The 15797-nt window shown below is 49.2% G+C and overlaps 1 protein-coding gene across 1 annotated transcript; it reads right to left on the minus strand.

The window, feature by feature from the left end:
- Positions 1-6: 6 nt before the first annotated feature.
- LOC148123731 (GTPase IMAP family member 5-like) lies at positions 7-3243 on the minus strand. Its single transcript, XM_087918959.1, is given in 4 exon segments — positions 7-820; positions 823-879; positions 1999-2057; positions 3153-3243. Coding segments are annotated over 3 exon segments (798 nt in total). The 5' UTR covers positions 2015-2057; positions 3153-3243; the 3' UTR covers positions 7-95.
- Between the last annotated feature and the right edge of the window lie 12554 nt (positions 3244-15797).

Below are 15797 nucleotides of genomic sequence, written 5' to 3' on the forward strand. Positions count from 1 at the left end.
GTATCGGAGCGCGGCGACAAGTCCTCTTCTCAGGCAGGAAAACACCACGACAACAACTTTTTTCAGGTAGGACAACGCCATGACAACGACTTTTTTCAGGTAGGACAACGGCACGACAACGACATTTTACAGGCAGGACAACGCCCATCCGCCAACATTAAAAGATGAACGAGAATGGAAGGGTGCAGAGCAAGAGCATGTTGACGATGCTTCTGGATGACTGCGGTTCTGCCGATGAACTCCCGGACGTGCTTGTCCCGTACGTTGGGCTCCAGGTACAGCCGGTTGACATAGCATTGCCCACCATTCTGGAAAACGGTCCTCTGCACCATTGCCATCAGCTCCGACACCTGCCTCTCCCGCTCGGCTCCTGCGGCCTTATTGTTGAACCCGTAGAAGCGGTCCTCGCACCTCCGGATCAGGTCGCGCAGATTCCGGTTGTCAGTATTTCGGACGTACTCCTGCAGGGAGTCCCCGCCCAAATCCTCCACGCAGGTAAAGAGGATGATGGTGTGCCTGGTGGACTCGGGCCCAAAGATATCCCAGACGCACTGCGCCGCAACAGCATCTTCGGCGGTGAAGCGTCCCACCTGGGTGACCAAGATGAGGGCATGGGGGCCGGGCCAGGAGAGATGAAGGCAAGCCAGGATGTCCCGCCGCACCTCCTCTGTGTAGTCGTCATGGTCAAACAGGCCGGGGGTGTCGACCACGGAGATCGTCCTGCCCTGCCAGCTGCCCTGCTCCCTTTGGCACCTCAGGGTGGTGATCTTGGCTGTCAAGATGGACTTGAATGCCCTCCGGCCGAGGATGGTGTTGCCGTCGCGCTCTTCCCGCCACCGCTTTTCCCCACCAGGATCAGCCGGAGTTCGGCACCGTCGCCTGGGAGTTTGGAAGACGAGGTGACAGAAATGCTGACAGTCACTGTAGCCCTGGGGCGCTATTGATCCTTCCTCCTCTTTCTCCTCCTTTCTTCCTTCCTTGTGGTAATATATCATATTCATCATATTCTGTAAAGTTCTTCGTACAGTTTTGCATAAGATCTGGGGATTTTACAAACGCTCCTCATGGGGGCAGTAGTGCCTTTATGATGGACCTTTGGTCCTGTTTTGACCTGCAAAGCTTAGATGGACCAGGAATGTAGGTAAGAGTTCACAGTACCCAGCCGAGCCATTCCCGTGGGACTTTCTGTGTTTAGATATTCACATGGGACTTTATCAGCCCTGCTGAGGTAATGCTGCTGAGGTTGAGGTCATTGTTTTGATTTTGTACTTGCATTTTCTTAAATAAATACTGCTACCGAGTTCTCTCGGGGCTGGCATTGCTCAGACGGTTCCCTGCGTCTCATTTCAAGTGCCAGACCACCACACTTCCTCCCTTCCCTCCCCCTTTTCCTTCCTTCCTTCCCTCCCTCTCTCCCTTTCAGCCTTTCTTGCTTTCCTTCCATCCTGCCAGCCTCCCCCTCTTTTTCCTCCCTTCTCTTCCCCTCCTTTCCTCCCTTCCTCCCCTTCTCCTTCTTCCTTTCTGCCTCCTTCCTTTCTCTTGCTTTTTCCTTCCTTCTCTTTCTTTCCTTCTTTCCTCCCTTCCTTCATTAATGCCTCGCTCCCTCCTTTTCTTTCTTTTTCCTTTCTGCCTTCCTCCCTTTCTCTCTCCCTCCCTCCCTCCTTCCTTCCATCCTCCCTTCCTTCCTCCCATCCTCCCTTTTTCCTCCCTTCTTTCCTTCCTTCCTCCCTCCCCCTTCTCTTTCCTTTCTGCCTTTCTTTCTCTTTCTTTTTCCTTCCTCTTTCCTTCTTTCCTTCCTTTCTTCCTTCCTCTGTCTCCCACCCTCCCTTTTCTTTCTTTTTTTTCCCTTCCTTCCTCCCATCCTGCCAGCCCCTCCCCCTTTCCTCCCTTTTTTTCCTTCCTTCCTCTCATCCTGCGAGCCTCCCTCTCTTTCCTCCCTTCTCTATCTTCCTCCCTCCCTCCCTCCTTTCCTTCCTTCCTCCCTTCAGGAGCTTTCACCTCTCTCGGCGTCCATCCCTCCTCCAAGGCCACTTCCGATCTCCCACTCCTCCAAATCCCTGTGGGGAGAAAGCAGAAACGCCCCCCCTCCATTAGGAGTCCGATTTGAGTCAGGGGGCTCCCGAGGGGGGTCTCTCCATTTCAGGTGGATCCACCTGCGCTCCGAGGACCCCCTCCCCTGGGTGGGGAGGGTGAGGGCTCCCCCCTTCCAACTGGGATCAGGGACACAGACCAGCCTTCCCCCCCACCGCCTCCCCCGGTGACCCCCACCCCAAAGCCCCTCCCTCCGCCCCCACCCCGGGCGCCCTTGGGAGGGGCAAGTCCCAGAGCCCAGCTGAATGTGTCTCTCGCACCTGCTACCTGAAGAGACCCTCCCCCTCCCCAGACCCAATTCCCTGGCCTCCCCGAAGGGGGAGGGAGCAAGAAAGGAAGGAAGGAAGGAGGGGAGGAAAGGAAAGGGGGGTGTTGGTCGAGGAGGTTGGGGGAGAGAGGGAGGAAGAAAGGAAAGGAAAGGGGAGAGGAAGGAAGGAGGGAGAGGAAGGAAGGAAAAGGAGGGGAGAAAGAAAGGAGAAGGAGCGAGAAGGAGGAAAGGGGAGGGGGAGGAAGGAGGGTGAGAGAGGGAGGAAGGAAGGAAGGAAAAGGGGAGAGGGGAGGAAGGAGGAGGGGAGAGCGGAGAGGAAGGAAGGAAGGAAAAGTGGGAGGGAGAAAGAAAGGGGGTGTGAGGGAGGGAGGAATAAAAAGGGGAGGGAAGGAAGGAGGGTGAGAGAGAAAAGGAAGGAAAGGGGAGAGAAGAAGGAAAGAAAGAAAGGGGAAGGGAAGGGGGTGGGGAGAAAGACAGAAAGGAAGGAAGGAAGAAACGGAGGGAGGGAGGGAGGGGCAGGCCCAGAATCCCTTGAAAGACCCCAGACCAAATTCCCTCTGCCCTTCCCCGGCTCCCCAGGACCCTCCCTCCTCTTTTGGGGAGGGGGAGGAGAAGACCCCACCCCTCCCCAAGACCCCTCCCTCCTCCGGGCGCCCCTCCCCTCCCCTGGCTCTGCCCTAAGCAGCCCGGAGGAGCCCTGGGGAGGGGGGAGGGGAGGGGCTGGGATTCTCCCCCTCCTCTTTCGCCCCCAGCCCTCCCCCGACCCATTTCCGCCTGAGAGGAGTTTTCCTACCGGATCCAGGAGAAAGAGAAGGAAAGAAAGAGGAGAGAGAAGAGAAAGAAAGAAAGAAAGAAAGAGAGAATTGGAGGAAGAATCGCGCAGCAGCTCAGGCAGGCAGGGCGGGGAGAAGATTGACAGCTCAAGGAGGAGGGCCCCGCCCCTTCCTCTCGCTCTCTCGCGGTGTCTTACCCCTCCCCGCCCGCGGCTGGGCCATGCGCGGAAAGCACGTGACTGGCCGGGAGGCGAAAGTGAAAGTGGAGGCGGGAAGGGAAAGGAGGGGCGGGGCGGAGGAGCAACGGGGAGGAGGGGAGGGTGGGAAGAGCCGGAGGTTCTTTCTTTCTTTCTTTCTTTCTTTCATTCCTTTCTCTTTTTCTTTCTTTCTTTCTTCCTTTCTTTCTTTCCCTCGCTCCTTTCTTTCCTTCCTTCCTTTTTTACCCCCTTTTCTTTCTTTCTTTCTTTCTTTCTCTTTTTCTTTCTTTCTTCCTTTTTTTTCTTTCTCCTTTTTTCTTCCTTTTTCTTTCTTTTAGTTTCTTTCTTTCCTTCTTTCTTTTTCTTTCTTTCTCCTTTTTTCTTCCTTTTTCTTTCTAGTTTTTGTTTCTTTCTTTCCCTCCTCCCTTTCTTTCTTTCTTTCTTTTTCTTTCTTTCTCCTTATTTCTTCCTTTTTATTTCTAGTTTCTTTCTTTTCTTTCTTTCTCCTTTTTTTCTTCTGTTTGCTTTCTAGTTTTTCTTTATTTCCCTCCCTCCTTTCTTTCCTTCTTTCCTTTTTACTCCTTTCTTTCTTTCTTTCTTTCTTTCTTTCTTTCTTTCTTTCTTTCTGTTTCTTTCTCTCTCCTTTTTTTCCTTTTTCTTTCTTTCTAGTTTCGTTCTTTCTTTCCCTCCTTCCTTTTTACTCCCCTTTTCTCAATCTTTCTCCTTTTTTCTTTCTAGTTTTTCTTTCCCTGCTTCCTTTCTTTCCCTCCTTCCTTTTTATTCCCCTCTTTCTTTCTTTCTTTCTTTCTTTCTTTCTTTCTTTCTTTCTTTCTTTCTTTCTTTCTCTTTCTTCCTCCTTTTTTCTTCCTTTTTCTTTCTTTCTAGTTGAAAGGCCCAAAAACTGTCTGAGAAATGGCTAGAAAAACTGACTGAGAAATGGCTAGAAAAACTGCCTGAAAAAGGCCGGAAAAACTTACTGAGAAATGGCTAGAAAAACTGCCTGAGAAATGGCTGGAAAAACTGCCTGAGAAATGCCTGAAAAATGGCCTGAAAAACTGACTGAACAGGCCCAAAAAGCTGACTGAAAAAGGCCTGAAAAACTGCCTGAGAAATGGCTGAAAAACGTCCTGCAAATAGGCCAAAAACAGCCTGGAAACGGGCCAAAAAACACTCCCCAAAACTCCCCCCAAATGTTCCCTAAAACTGCCTGCAAAGGCCCAAAAACCTGCCTGAGAAATAGCTGGAAAATTGACTGCAAATGGGCCAAAAAAAATCCCTGTTAAGTTTGGAAGGTCGAGCTCATAGAGACAAGAGACTCAGTCCAAGTGAACACAGCTCTTTATTTACAGGCTAGATCTGCCCCAAAACCACCCGAAAATTGTCCTGAAAAACTGACTGAAAAGGCCCCAAAAGCTGACTGAAAAATTCAGATCCCTGCCCACCGTGTGATTCTGTCCTTCTGCCAGGAACTCCTGCTGGAGCAGAGGGCTGGAATTGGGGTGGGGGAGGCAGCCAGTTACCCAGGAATATCCATAGAAGATACAAGGATAAGGGGGCCACTTGTTTTCCGGCTTCTTTTCCAGGCCCATTTTGAGCCTTTTATCAGGTCAAAAACAACCCGAATATGGCCCGAAAATGGCCTGAAGAACTGCCTGAGAAGGCCTTAAGAACAGCCCCAAAATGGCCGAAAAACAGCCTGAAAACCCCTTGGAGGGTTCCAAGGGCTTGGATTGGCCCAAGGGGAGCAAGGATTCCAGCTGGGGTGGGGGTGTGGGTGTGAGTGTGAGAGTATTTGTGTAGGTGTGTAAATAAATGTGTGTTTGTGTGTGTGTGTGTGTGTGGTAATATATCTTATTCATCATATTCTGTAAGTCCTTCGTACAGTTTTGCATAAGATCTGGGGATTTACAAACACTCCTCATGGGGGCAGTATTGCCTTTATGATGGGTGTTTGGTCCTGTTTTGATCTGCAAAGCTTAGAACGGACCAGGTATATCGGTGAAAGGTCATAGTACCCAGCCGAGCCATTCCCATGGGACCTTTCGTGCCTGGATATTCTCATGGGACTTTCCACAGTATATTATCACCCTGTTGAGGTAACATCCTGTTGAGGTCATTGTTTTGATTTTGTACTTGCATTTGCTTTCTCAATAAAAGCTGGTACCTGGGTTCTCTCAGGGCTGGCATTTGCTCAGGCGGTTCCCTGCGTCTCATTTCAAGTGCCAGACCACCACAAGTGGTGACCCCGACGTGATAGTTTGGAAGAGCTATACGTTCCGACGTGATAGCTTTGAAAGGCTATATGTTTCCTGCATCCTATACTCATCGTCGCGGACGTCGACTGGGCCCTCATCTTCTTCGCTGGACGGAGATAGATTCTTTTCGTGAGTATGGGGGGAGATTTCTCGAAGGCTCAGAAAGGGCACATTAGGGAATTGAGAGGAATCACTTGGAATAGGTTTAAGTTTGGAGTTCATAGTAGAGGACATGAAGTAGGAAAGAAAGAAATTGAGGACTTATTACAGTATGTTTGGAAACATATTCAGTCATATCCAGAGGGAGGTAGTATTAAAGTAGAGTCCTGGAAAAGATAGGAAATTTTTGCATGAGGAACCTCGTGCCCCTTCTTCAATTTTGTTAACCTGGAGGGTGGTTATGGATGCGTTAGCTACTCATGAACAACCGCTCCTAGCACCCCGAAGAAGGTTTGCCGCCTTACCATGCGGTGCGTTTATTGCCGCCGACAGCACCTCCAGATAAATCCAGAGGACTGTCAGGCACTGAAAATACTTTGTCAGAAGATAAGAGTTTGCCTTTAAGAGTTCAAGTAGATGCAGTTACTGCAGCTATTCAAGAAGCAACAAATAGAGGGGAATTATCAGGAGATGATTTGGTAGAATTTGGAGTGGAGATTCAACTTAATCCAGTAGAAATTGGTGTGGACGCTGCTTTAAATCCGCAGCGAGTATGGAAGCCTCTGGCTCTCAGGATTTTAAAGGAAATTAAGCAAGCAGTCAAAGAATATGGTGTTAGATCGCCATATGCTCAGGCATTGTTAGAAGCAGTTGGTTATGGAAATAAAATGATTCCAGATGACTGGAAAGCTCTGTTAAATATGATTCTAACTCCAGCTCAATTTTTGGTGTTAGATCAGAAATGGAGACAGCTGGCAGTTCAGAGGGGAACAGCAAATGTTACCGCAGATCAGCTTTATGGAGCTGGTAATTTTATAACAGTAGAACAACAGAGAGATGGAATGCCTGAGGAGGGGTTCGTTCTTCTCCCACAGTTAATTTTACAAGCCGTAGGGGCTCTCCCTGACGGCAAAGGTGGTGAGAAGACCTTTACTAACATCAAACAAGGGAACAATGAACCCTATGAAAATTTCATTAGCAGATTGAAAGTGGCTATTGAAAGGCAAATTGATAATCAATTCGCCCGGAATGAATTGCTTTTGAAGTTAGCGGTAGAACAGGCTAATGCAGATTGCAGAAAGATCCTGAATCCACTTATTGTGAGTGGAGAGCGAGAAATCGCCGATTTAATTAACGCATGTAGAAAGATAGGGAGTCAGACTTTTAACATGGAGACTTTAGCTCTGGCTCTGCAGGCAGGAAATGCTAAGAAAGGAACTTGTTTCAATTGTGGGAAGCCTGGACATTTTAAAGCGCAATGTTGGGCTCCTGGAGGGGGTCAAAGTCAGCAAAATGAGAGATCAATGGGACAGGGTGTGACCTAAATCAGTATATCAGATGCTCCTACAGTCTTTACTGATGGAGGAAAAAAAAAATTTTGGTGCTTGTGTTTGGAAAGATAAATCTGGAATTTGGCATACAAAAGTGACATCAGAGCAGAAGTCTGCCCAGCAGGCAGAACTTGCTGCTGTACTTTTGGCTTTTCAAAATTTTCAAAATCAGGATTGTATGTATATAATTTGTTACCCTTTGTAGCAGGTTCTTATTTGTCTCCTGGAATATCACCCAATATTCTACGTTTGCTTTTGTTGTTGCAAGGATGTTTGGAGCAGCGTGTGAATGTGTGTTTTGTTGCCCATATTCGTAGTCATAGTAATTTGCCTGGAATTTTATCACAAGGCAATGCCAAAGCTGACAGTGTTGTAACTTCAGTTCTCACTGTCCAGCCATGGGACAGCCATAGTTATTTTCATCAAAATGCTAAAGCGTTGGCACATCAATTTAAGCTTACTGCTGCAGAAGCTGCTGCCATAATTCAACAATGTCCAACTTGTTCAAAGCAGGGCACAGCTATTCCTATGGGAGTCAACCCCAGGGGGTTGAAACCTTCAATGATTTGGCAAATGGATGTTACTCAATATCCATCATTTGCACCCTGGAAGTATATACATGTGACTGTGGATACTTATTCAGGATTTCTAATGGCTACTCCTCAAAGAGGTGAAGCGGTTAAACATGTCATTAATCATTGCGTTAGGACATTTTCAGTTGCTGGTACGCCTCAAACTTTAAAAACAGACAATGGTGCGGCTTATCGGAGCACAGTCTTTGATCAGTTTTGCAAACAGTGGTCCGTGGAACATAAATTTGGGGTTCCATACAATTCCACAGGACAAGCTATTGTGGAGGCGTTATAATGGCACGCTCAAGAACATGTTAGCTAAATTAAATAAAAAGGAGGGAAGCTCCTGGGGCTTCCGGCAATTCAAGATCATTTAAATCTTGCTTTGTATACTTTAAATTTTTAAATTTGTCTGGTAACCCCCTGCGAGTGCGGCCAGCAGGCATTTTTCTTCTCCTTCTACAGATGCAGTGAGGCCTCGAGTGTTGGTGTGGTTCCTTCCGGATCCGGCATGGGTTCCCGCTGAGCTGATTACGTGGGGACGTGGTTATGCAGCAGTAGAACATCTTGGTCAAATTCGTTGGGTTCCTGGTCGATGCGTTCGGCTGATCATTACAAGCGCCTTCGCAGGTGCCAGTGAAGGAGGTTTCGGAGGAGCAGGATGGCGTTCCTGTGGTTCCTGATTCTGTACCTGTGGTTCCTGATTCTCTTGATGCCGGCAGTCCAGGCGCGGCGCTGTGAAGGCTGGGAAAAGATGACTGCTTATCTGAGATTGCCAACTTGTATGCAGCAGGTTCCTTTGGGGAATCGGACTAAATTAATCTGCAATCAGCGGCATCCTTTGATTTTCCAGCATATTGGTCCTGGCATAAAGATCAAGACATTCTTTACTCGGGACCTGATAAGGATATTATATCTTCAGCCAGCCTGTGCAACAACTTTGATCCTGTTTAATGTTTCTGTTTCAGACTATGGACAATATCGGTGTCAATTGGAGTTGCCTATGTTACCTTATACAGACTCTCTTTCCCACCTTTGGGAATAGCTATGAACTATAGAGATATTCATATTTTAAATAATTTTACTGTTGCTATGTTTAATGATACTGTTAAGAATATTAAGATGTTAAATGAAGAAGTGTCTGAAATTCGCCAAGTTACTTTACAAAATCGTTATGCTTTAGACATAATGTTAGCTGCCAAAGGAGGAGTTTGTGCTTTAATTCATTCACATTGTTGTGCTTTTATACATAATTATGAGCCTAATATTACAAGAACTGTTCATGATATGGAAGACCGCATAGCTGAACACGAAGCAGGAAAAGATGGCTTCAATAAGTCATTTTGGGCTTTGCTATGGGATTGGCTTCCTGACAGCTCATGGTTACGTTTATTGCTTCAATTAGTTGTAATAATTGTTATTATACTTATTATGTTATGTTGCTGTATTCAATGTATTCCTAATCTATTTCAAATGTGTACCTCAGCTTTTCAGCGTACGAGACCAAGTTGCGAGGGAACTGTGTATTATGCCACTAAAACACCCCCTATCTTTGAATAAATAAAAAAGGAGGGAATGTGGTAATATATCTTATTCATCATATTCTGTAAGTCCTTCAGTACAGTTTTGCATAAGATCTGAGGATTTACAAACACTCCTCATGGGGCAGTATTGCCTTTATGATGGGTGTTTGGTCCTGTTTTGATCTGCAAAGCTTAGAAGGAACCAGGTATATCGGTGAAAGGTCATAGTACCCAGCCGAGCCATTCCCATGGGACCTTTCGTGCCTGGATATTCACATGGGACTTTCCACAGTATATTATCACCCTGTTGAGGTAACATCCTGTTGAGGTCATTGTTTTGATTTTGTACTTGCATTTGCTTTCTCAATAAAAGCTGGTACCTGGGTTCTCTCAGGGCTGGCATTTGCTCAGACGGTTCCCTGCGTCTCATTTCAAGTGCCAGACCACCACATGTGTGTGTGTGTATTTGTATATTTTCCATGTATATATATGTATCCATGTATCTGTGGACACCTCGAAATGGCCAGGAAATGGAGATCTAGTAAATTTAATTAAATAAAATTTAATTTAATAAATTAAATTCATATTTTATTTATAATATATATGTAATATATGGTATCCTGAAAAACACATAACTTATCTCCTCTTATAGCTATGGAATAGAGAGCACAGTACATAGACTATAATTACGTAGATTTATTGCTGACTTATGTGTGTGTGATTTAAACTATCGAATGAAAACGAAAATTAAGGCGGAGACAAAACAAGGGTTTACACCTAGGCAGGGAAAACCAGAAGTGACGAGTACCGAAGGGCAAAAGCCTGCCTCGCAAACAGTCCCCGAGAGATGGACTTGGAGTCCTAGCGGGCGATCCCGTCAAACATGAGTCAGTTGTTGGCGCGGCAGGAGCCGCAGAAAAACTTAACATGATGCTCAGTGGTCTAGAGGACCTCCGAGGTCCCTTTTCCACGCTTTCATTCGACACTTTCCGTACGGGTCTCCTGCTTGAGGTGGCGGTTGGACTAGATGACCTGTTGAGTCCGGTTTGTCCAGCTGTTGCAAATCCGTCTGGTCGGTGGTACTATATCTCCTACTTTTTCTTTCTGGCTTCTTCCCAAGAAGTCGGCAGTGGTCTACTCTGTGAAATGCTTTCCTCACGTCTACGCATATTCTGGTGGTGGCTAACCTTTTTTGGGTTCCTGTGCCAAAAAAAATATCATGGGCGTGCTTGCCCACCCTGTACCTCACAGCTGATTTTCGGCGTCCCAGAGCCTCGAGGAAGGCTTCTGCAGGCTTCTGTAGGCTTCACAGGCCAAAAACTAGGCTCATTTCGTCCCTTCCGGTATTTCTGGGCCTAGTTTTTGGCCTTCAGAAAACCAGCCTCAGGCTTCTGTAGGCTTTGCAGGCCGAAAACTAGGCTTGTTTCTTCCGTTCCAGTATTTCCAGGCCTAGTTTTTTGGCCTTCAGAAGCCCTTCCTCAGGCTTCTGGAGGCTTCGCAGGCCAAAAACTAGGCCCGTTTAGCCCCTTCCGGTATTTCTGGGCCTAGTTTTTGTCCTTCAGAAGCCCTTACTCAGGCTTCTGTAGGCTTCGCAGGCCGAAAACTAGGCCCGTTTAGCCCCTTCCGGTATTTCCGGGCCTAGTTTTTGTCCTTCAGAAGCCCTTACTCAGGCTTCTGTAGGCTTCGCAGGCGAAAACTAGGCCCGTTTGGCCCTTCCGGTATTTCCGGCCTAGTTTTTGTCCTTCAGAAGCCCTTCCTCAGGCTTCTGTAGGCTTCATGGGCGAAAACTAGGCCCATTTGGCCCCTTCCGGTATTTCCGGGCCTAGTTTTTGTCCTTCAGAAGCCCTTCCTCAGGCTTCTGTAGGCTTCGTGGGCCAAAAACTAGGGCCCGTTAGGCCCCTTCTGGTATTTCCGGGCCTAGTCTATTAAGTCTGGTCTACTAAGTTAGTCGCTATGCGGAAGAGGGGACTCCGGCTGGTTTGGGCCTAGATCCGGTTTTGGAAGGAACCTGTTGGTGGAATGCTGGGGACATCCGGTTGGCGAAGTCGATGGAGTTGGCGGAAACGGCAAAAAAACCGCACAACCAACAGTTTGGATTCCAGAAAAGGAATTTCTTTCTTTCTTTCTTTCTTTCTTTCTTTCTTTCTTTCTTTCTTTCTTTCTTTCTTTATTTATTTATTTATTTATTTATATCTTCTACCTTCCTTTCTTTCTATCTTTCTTTTTTCATTCTTTCTTTTTTCTTTCCATCTATCTATCTATCTATCTACCTATCTACCTATCTATCTATCTATCTATCTATCTATCTATCTCTATCTGTCTTTCTTCTACCTTCCTTTCTTTCTTTTCATCTTTCTTCTACCTTCCTTTCTCTTTCTTTCCTTCTTTCTTTCTCTTTACATCTTTACATCTCTTTACATCTCTCTCTCTCTCTCCTGATTATCAGGCGTCCCAGAGACCCCATGGTGGTCCAGGTCAGAAGGAGACCGCACAGAAGGAAGGGCATCCCCGTAGCAGTGAAGATCCTCGCAGCTGCGGAGACAAGAACAGGGGTGGGAGGAGGCAGGCAGGTTAATGTGGCAGCGAGTGAAAGATCGATTCCTTTCTATTCGATCGATCGATCGATGGATCGATCATTTCGGGGGTCCAACCATTCCCCCCATCCCAATCATTTTAACAAACTGCGTCCCTTTTTCAGCTTTGGTGGCCACAGTGCCTCCGATAGAAAGTCCCTACGGAGAGTGGGGAGGACAGTGGAGAAGAGGAGAGCAAGTTGGCTTCCTCTCATTCAGGATTCTGCTTCTAAGCCAGCGATGGTGAACCTTTTCAGTTGTAGTTTAATGGTTGTGCGCGGATTCCAGCACCCTCAATGCCATGCGCCCCATCCCGCCCTTTTACCTGCACTGCACACATGCGTGCCTCCCCGCTGATTTTTTGGCACCGTTTGAGGTCATTTTTAGCCCTCTCGGAGGCTCGAGGGGATGCCTCGGGAGGCTGAAAAAAACGGGCCTGCTTCGGCACTTCCGCTATTTCCAGAAGTTTCCTTCGAGCCTCCGGAAGGGTGGAGAAACAGCCTCCAAAATCAGCTGGGAGGAACCCGCGCACGCCCAAGGCGGGAACATTAGACTGGGGCTGGCGTGCCGACACCAACGGGTCTCTGCGCGTGCCGCCAAACTCTCTGATCAAACCAATCGTGCGCGTCGATCTGAAGGCTTGATTGAAAGAACAGGATAGGGTTGAAACGGGGGGAAACCGGGATAAGGACGATGAGAACTACATGTTTATAAGCATGACGTTTCTTTATCATGGCCCAGCATGTAATTTTGAGATACTGTCATTGCTCTCTAGCCCCATCTAGCGGCCGGATTGATAAATATGCCCAGTATATTGTTGGAAGCTGACCCCCCACCCACCCAACCTATTACCCATCAGCCTCCACCCTCAAAACAAGCACTACCGACTGGGAAGCCAGGACTCCATTTCCTTGAGCGTTTGGAGACGGAAGAAGACGCCATCTTTAATCTGCAAGTGCACGTGGCCCCTCCCAGGAAAAGCCCACATCCCCACACACAGAGCATCGCTGGTGAGATTTCAATGGCTTTGCGTTGCATTCACCGTGACGTTCAGCGGAACTCTGTGCCGTCGATCTTGTCTTTGGTTCTCGTCATACGTATCCCGGTTTTTACCCGCTGTTTCAAACCATTATCCTGTTCTTTCAATTGAGCATTTGGATCCGGGCACACAAGTCCGTTTTCCATTGGAGGCTTCACTGGGTTTCGAACCAGGAGAAGGTTCGCCTGAAACCACACCGAAGCAGGGCGTGGTTTCAGAAACACGCCTTCTTCGGAGTCAAGGGACGGCCACTCGGCACGCGTTTGGAGGCCCGCCGTTTTGGGGGCCTGGACGGTCTCAAGGAGCAGGGCTCCCCCAACCTTTGGACCTCAGGGACTAGCAAACTCGACCTTTCAAATCCCAGCAGAGCTGCTAACACGAATCTGGCGTGCTGCTCGCTGAAGCGCCGGGACTCCCCACTGACGGATGGGGGTGTTCTTCGGGCACTTAGCTTGGCTGCCTGTTTCTGCAACCTGAAATAACTCCGAGTCATTTGGACCCGTTTCCCACAAAAGCGAAACATGGATCTCTCATCTCTCTGTCTTGTCTCTCTCTCTCTCTCTTTCTCCCTTTCTCCCTCTTTCTCTCTCTCTCTCTTTCCCTCACCTTCTCTTCCCTCTTTCTCTCTCTCTCATTGCTTTCTTTCCCTCCCTCTCTCTCTGTGACTTGTCTCTCTCTCTCTTCCCTCTCCCCTCTTTCCCCCTCTTCCTCTTTCCCTTCCCTTCTCTCTTTCTCCCTTTCTCACTCTTTCTCTCCCTCTCTCTTCCCCTTCCCCTCTCTTTCTCAATTTCTCTCTCTTCTCTTTCCCTCCCTCTCTCTTTCTCCCTTTCTCCCTCTTTCTCTCTCTCCTTCCTTCCCCAACCTCTCTTTCTCCCTTCCTCCCTCTCTCTTTCCCCCCTCTCTTTCTCCCTCTTTTTTACTTTCCCTTCCCTTCTCTTTTTCTCCCTTTCTCCCTCTTTCTCTCTTTCTCTCCCTCTCTCTTTCCCTCCCTCCTCTCTTTTCTCTCTTTCTCCCTCTCTCTCTCTCTCTCTCTCCTTCCCTCCTCCACCTCTCTTTCCCTCCCCCTATTTCTTTCATTCTCCCTCTTTCTCTTCCCCTTCCCTCCTCTCTTTCTCCCTCTTTTTCTGTCTCTTTCTTCCCTCCCCTCTCTCTTTCCCTCCCTCTCTTTCTCTCTTTCTCCCTTTCTCCCTCTTTCTCGTTCTCTCTCTCTCTTTCTCCTCCTCCACCCCTCCCCGGTTCCGGGGCTGAGAGAAAGAAACCTCCGAAACTGCTGGCCCCACTTCTATCCTGTTCTCCCAGCCGCAGCGAAGGAAAGGGCATCGGGCCCTTGCCTCTCCGTCAGCCACCTTGCTCCCTTTCTCCCTTTCTCCCTGCCTTCCCTAGGATGAAGAGTGGGGGGGCTCTTGAACGCCCAGCCAGACTGGGCCCTCCCGCCTCCCTGTCAGCTCCCTCCATCTCCACCCCCTCAGAGTCCAACTCCAACAGGGGCAGGACAGATGACCTCTGACCCGGAAGCACTCCGAAGGCCCCATTTGAGCTCGGAAGGGGTCTCCTGGAGTGCTCGGAGGCCCCATTGGGCTTGGACCGCCTCCTAGAGCACCCCCAGGGGGACCCCCAAAAATCAGTTGCGGGAGGGAGCAAAGCCCTCCCGCACTTTCGTTTTGCGGGCCTGTCCTTTATTACGTCGAGTTTGACACCCCCGTGCTAGAACATTCAGTCTACCCAGGCGTGATTTTGGTGCTCCACTGCCCCCAGATATGGCGGGAATTTTCCCTCGGGCAGCCTCAAACCCCGTGTTTTCCTCCCTTTCCCGGCCTCTTACCGTTGACAGAGTCAGCAGTTGCGACGGCTGAAAACGCATCCGGGACTCCAGCGCGTGATGTGGACCCCGTTTTCCGTCTGATGGTAGGCCATCACGGCGAAGAAGATCTCGTAGAGGCGGGATGAGGACTCCTTTCGCTTGGGTGGTGCGAGACGTCGTCCATGCGCGGCTCCGTAACACGTCCGGATGGAGAAGAAGGTGTCCTGGCCGTAGTTTATGGCCACCGTTTTGTCCAAGGACGAGGAGGCAAACTGTCCTAAGCGGACAACGGTGCCTACGTCGGAGAGGAGGTAAGCGGACGTTTTTGGATCACGCGAGACCGTGGTAGCAGGACCCGCCGCTGACTTTGGCCTGAACGCTTTAGTGAGGGAGGGTGGAAGTCCCGGAAGGCACATAGTAGGCGGTAAGAGGCGGGATGGCGCTTCCAGTTGGCGGTGTTGTTAATCGGCGGTTACAGGTGGGTCCCGAACCAGGTGGCAGAGCCCCACGGCCTGGTGCCGTAAAGCGGATCAAAGCGGCTGACAGATGGGCCCAGTCTGTCCCAGTGCCTCTTTGCCGTCTCCCAGGTCCGGCGATACTTTTCCGCCACGGGAAGCTTTCCGGGCACTCGATAGCGTGAGCCGCTTGAAGGGGTTGCAGTCGGACGTACTGGTCATCCACGGAGTTGTGGAACATGGTGAGGGGGATCTCGAGGAGAGCCCACACCTATGATGGGAAAGGAAGAGTCCGACGGTCGTGGGGAAGCCAAACTCGAACCCGGTCCTCCGTTTGAGGCCCCTCCATCCGCCAAAGGAGCACATGAACGGTTAGGTGGGTAGAAGAAGCCGAGGTCGGGAGGGGAGCTCACACCCATCTTGGGGCGCTCGGGCCTCGAACCGGAGCTCTCGAGATGAGGAAATGCCGTTACTTTCTCATTCTTGGTGGTACCTATTGATATACTCGCATCGTCTTCCTCTCCTCTTTCTCTGCCCCCTCCTACTCCTCCTCTTCCGCTTCCGCTTCCTTCTCCCCTCCCCTCCTCCCCTTTTTTCTTCCTTCTCCTTTCCCCCTCTTCCTCTCTGCCTCCTCCCCTCCTCTACCTCTTCCTCTTCCTTCTCCCCTCCCCCTTCTCCTCTCCCCCTCCTCCCCTCCTCTACCTCTACCTCTTCCTCTTCCTTCTCCTTTTCCATTTCTTCCTCCTCCCCTCCTCTTCCT

This window comes from Pseudonaja textilis, unplaced genomic scaffold, assembly GCF_049901715.1.
Source record: "Pseudonaja textilis isolate UNSWEBS1 unplaced genomic scaffold, rPseTex1.2 PTEXSCF22, whole genome shotgun sequence".
Classification (NCBI taxonomy): domain Eukaryota; kingdom Metazoa; phylum Chordata; class Lepidosauria; order Squamata; family Elapidae; genus Pseudonaja; species Pseudonaja textilis.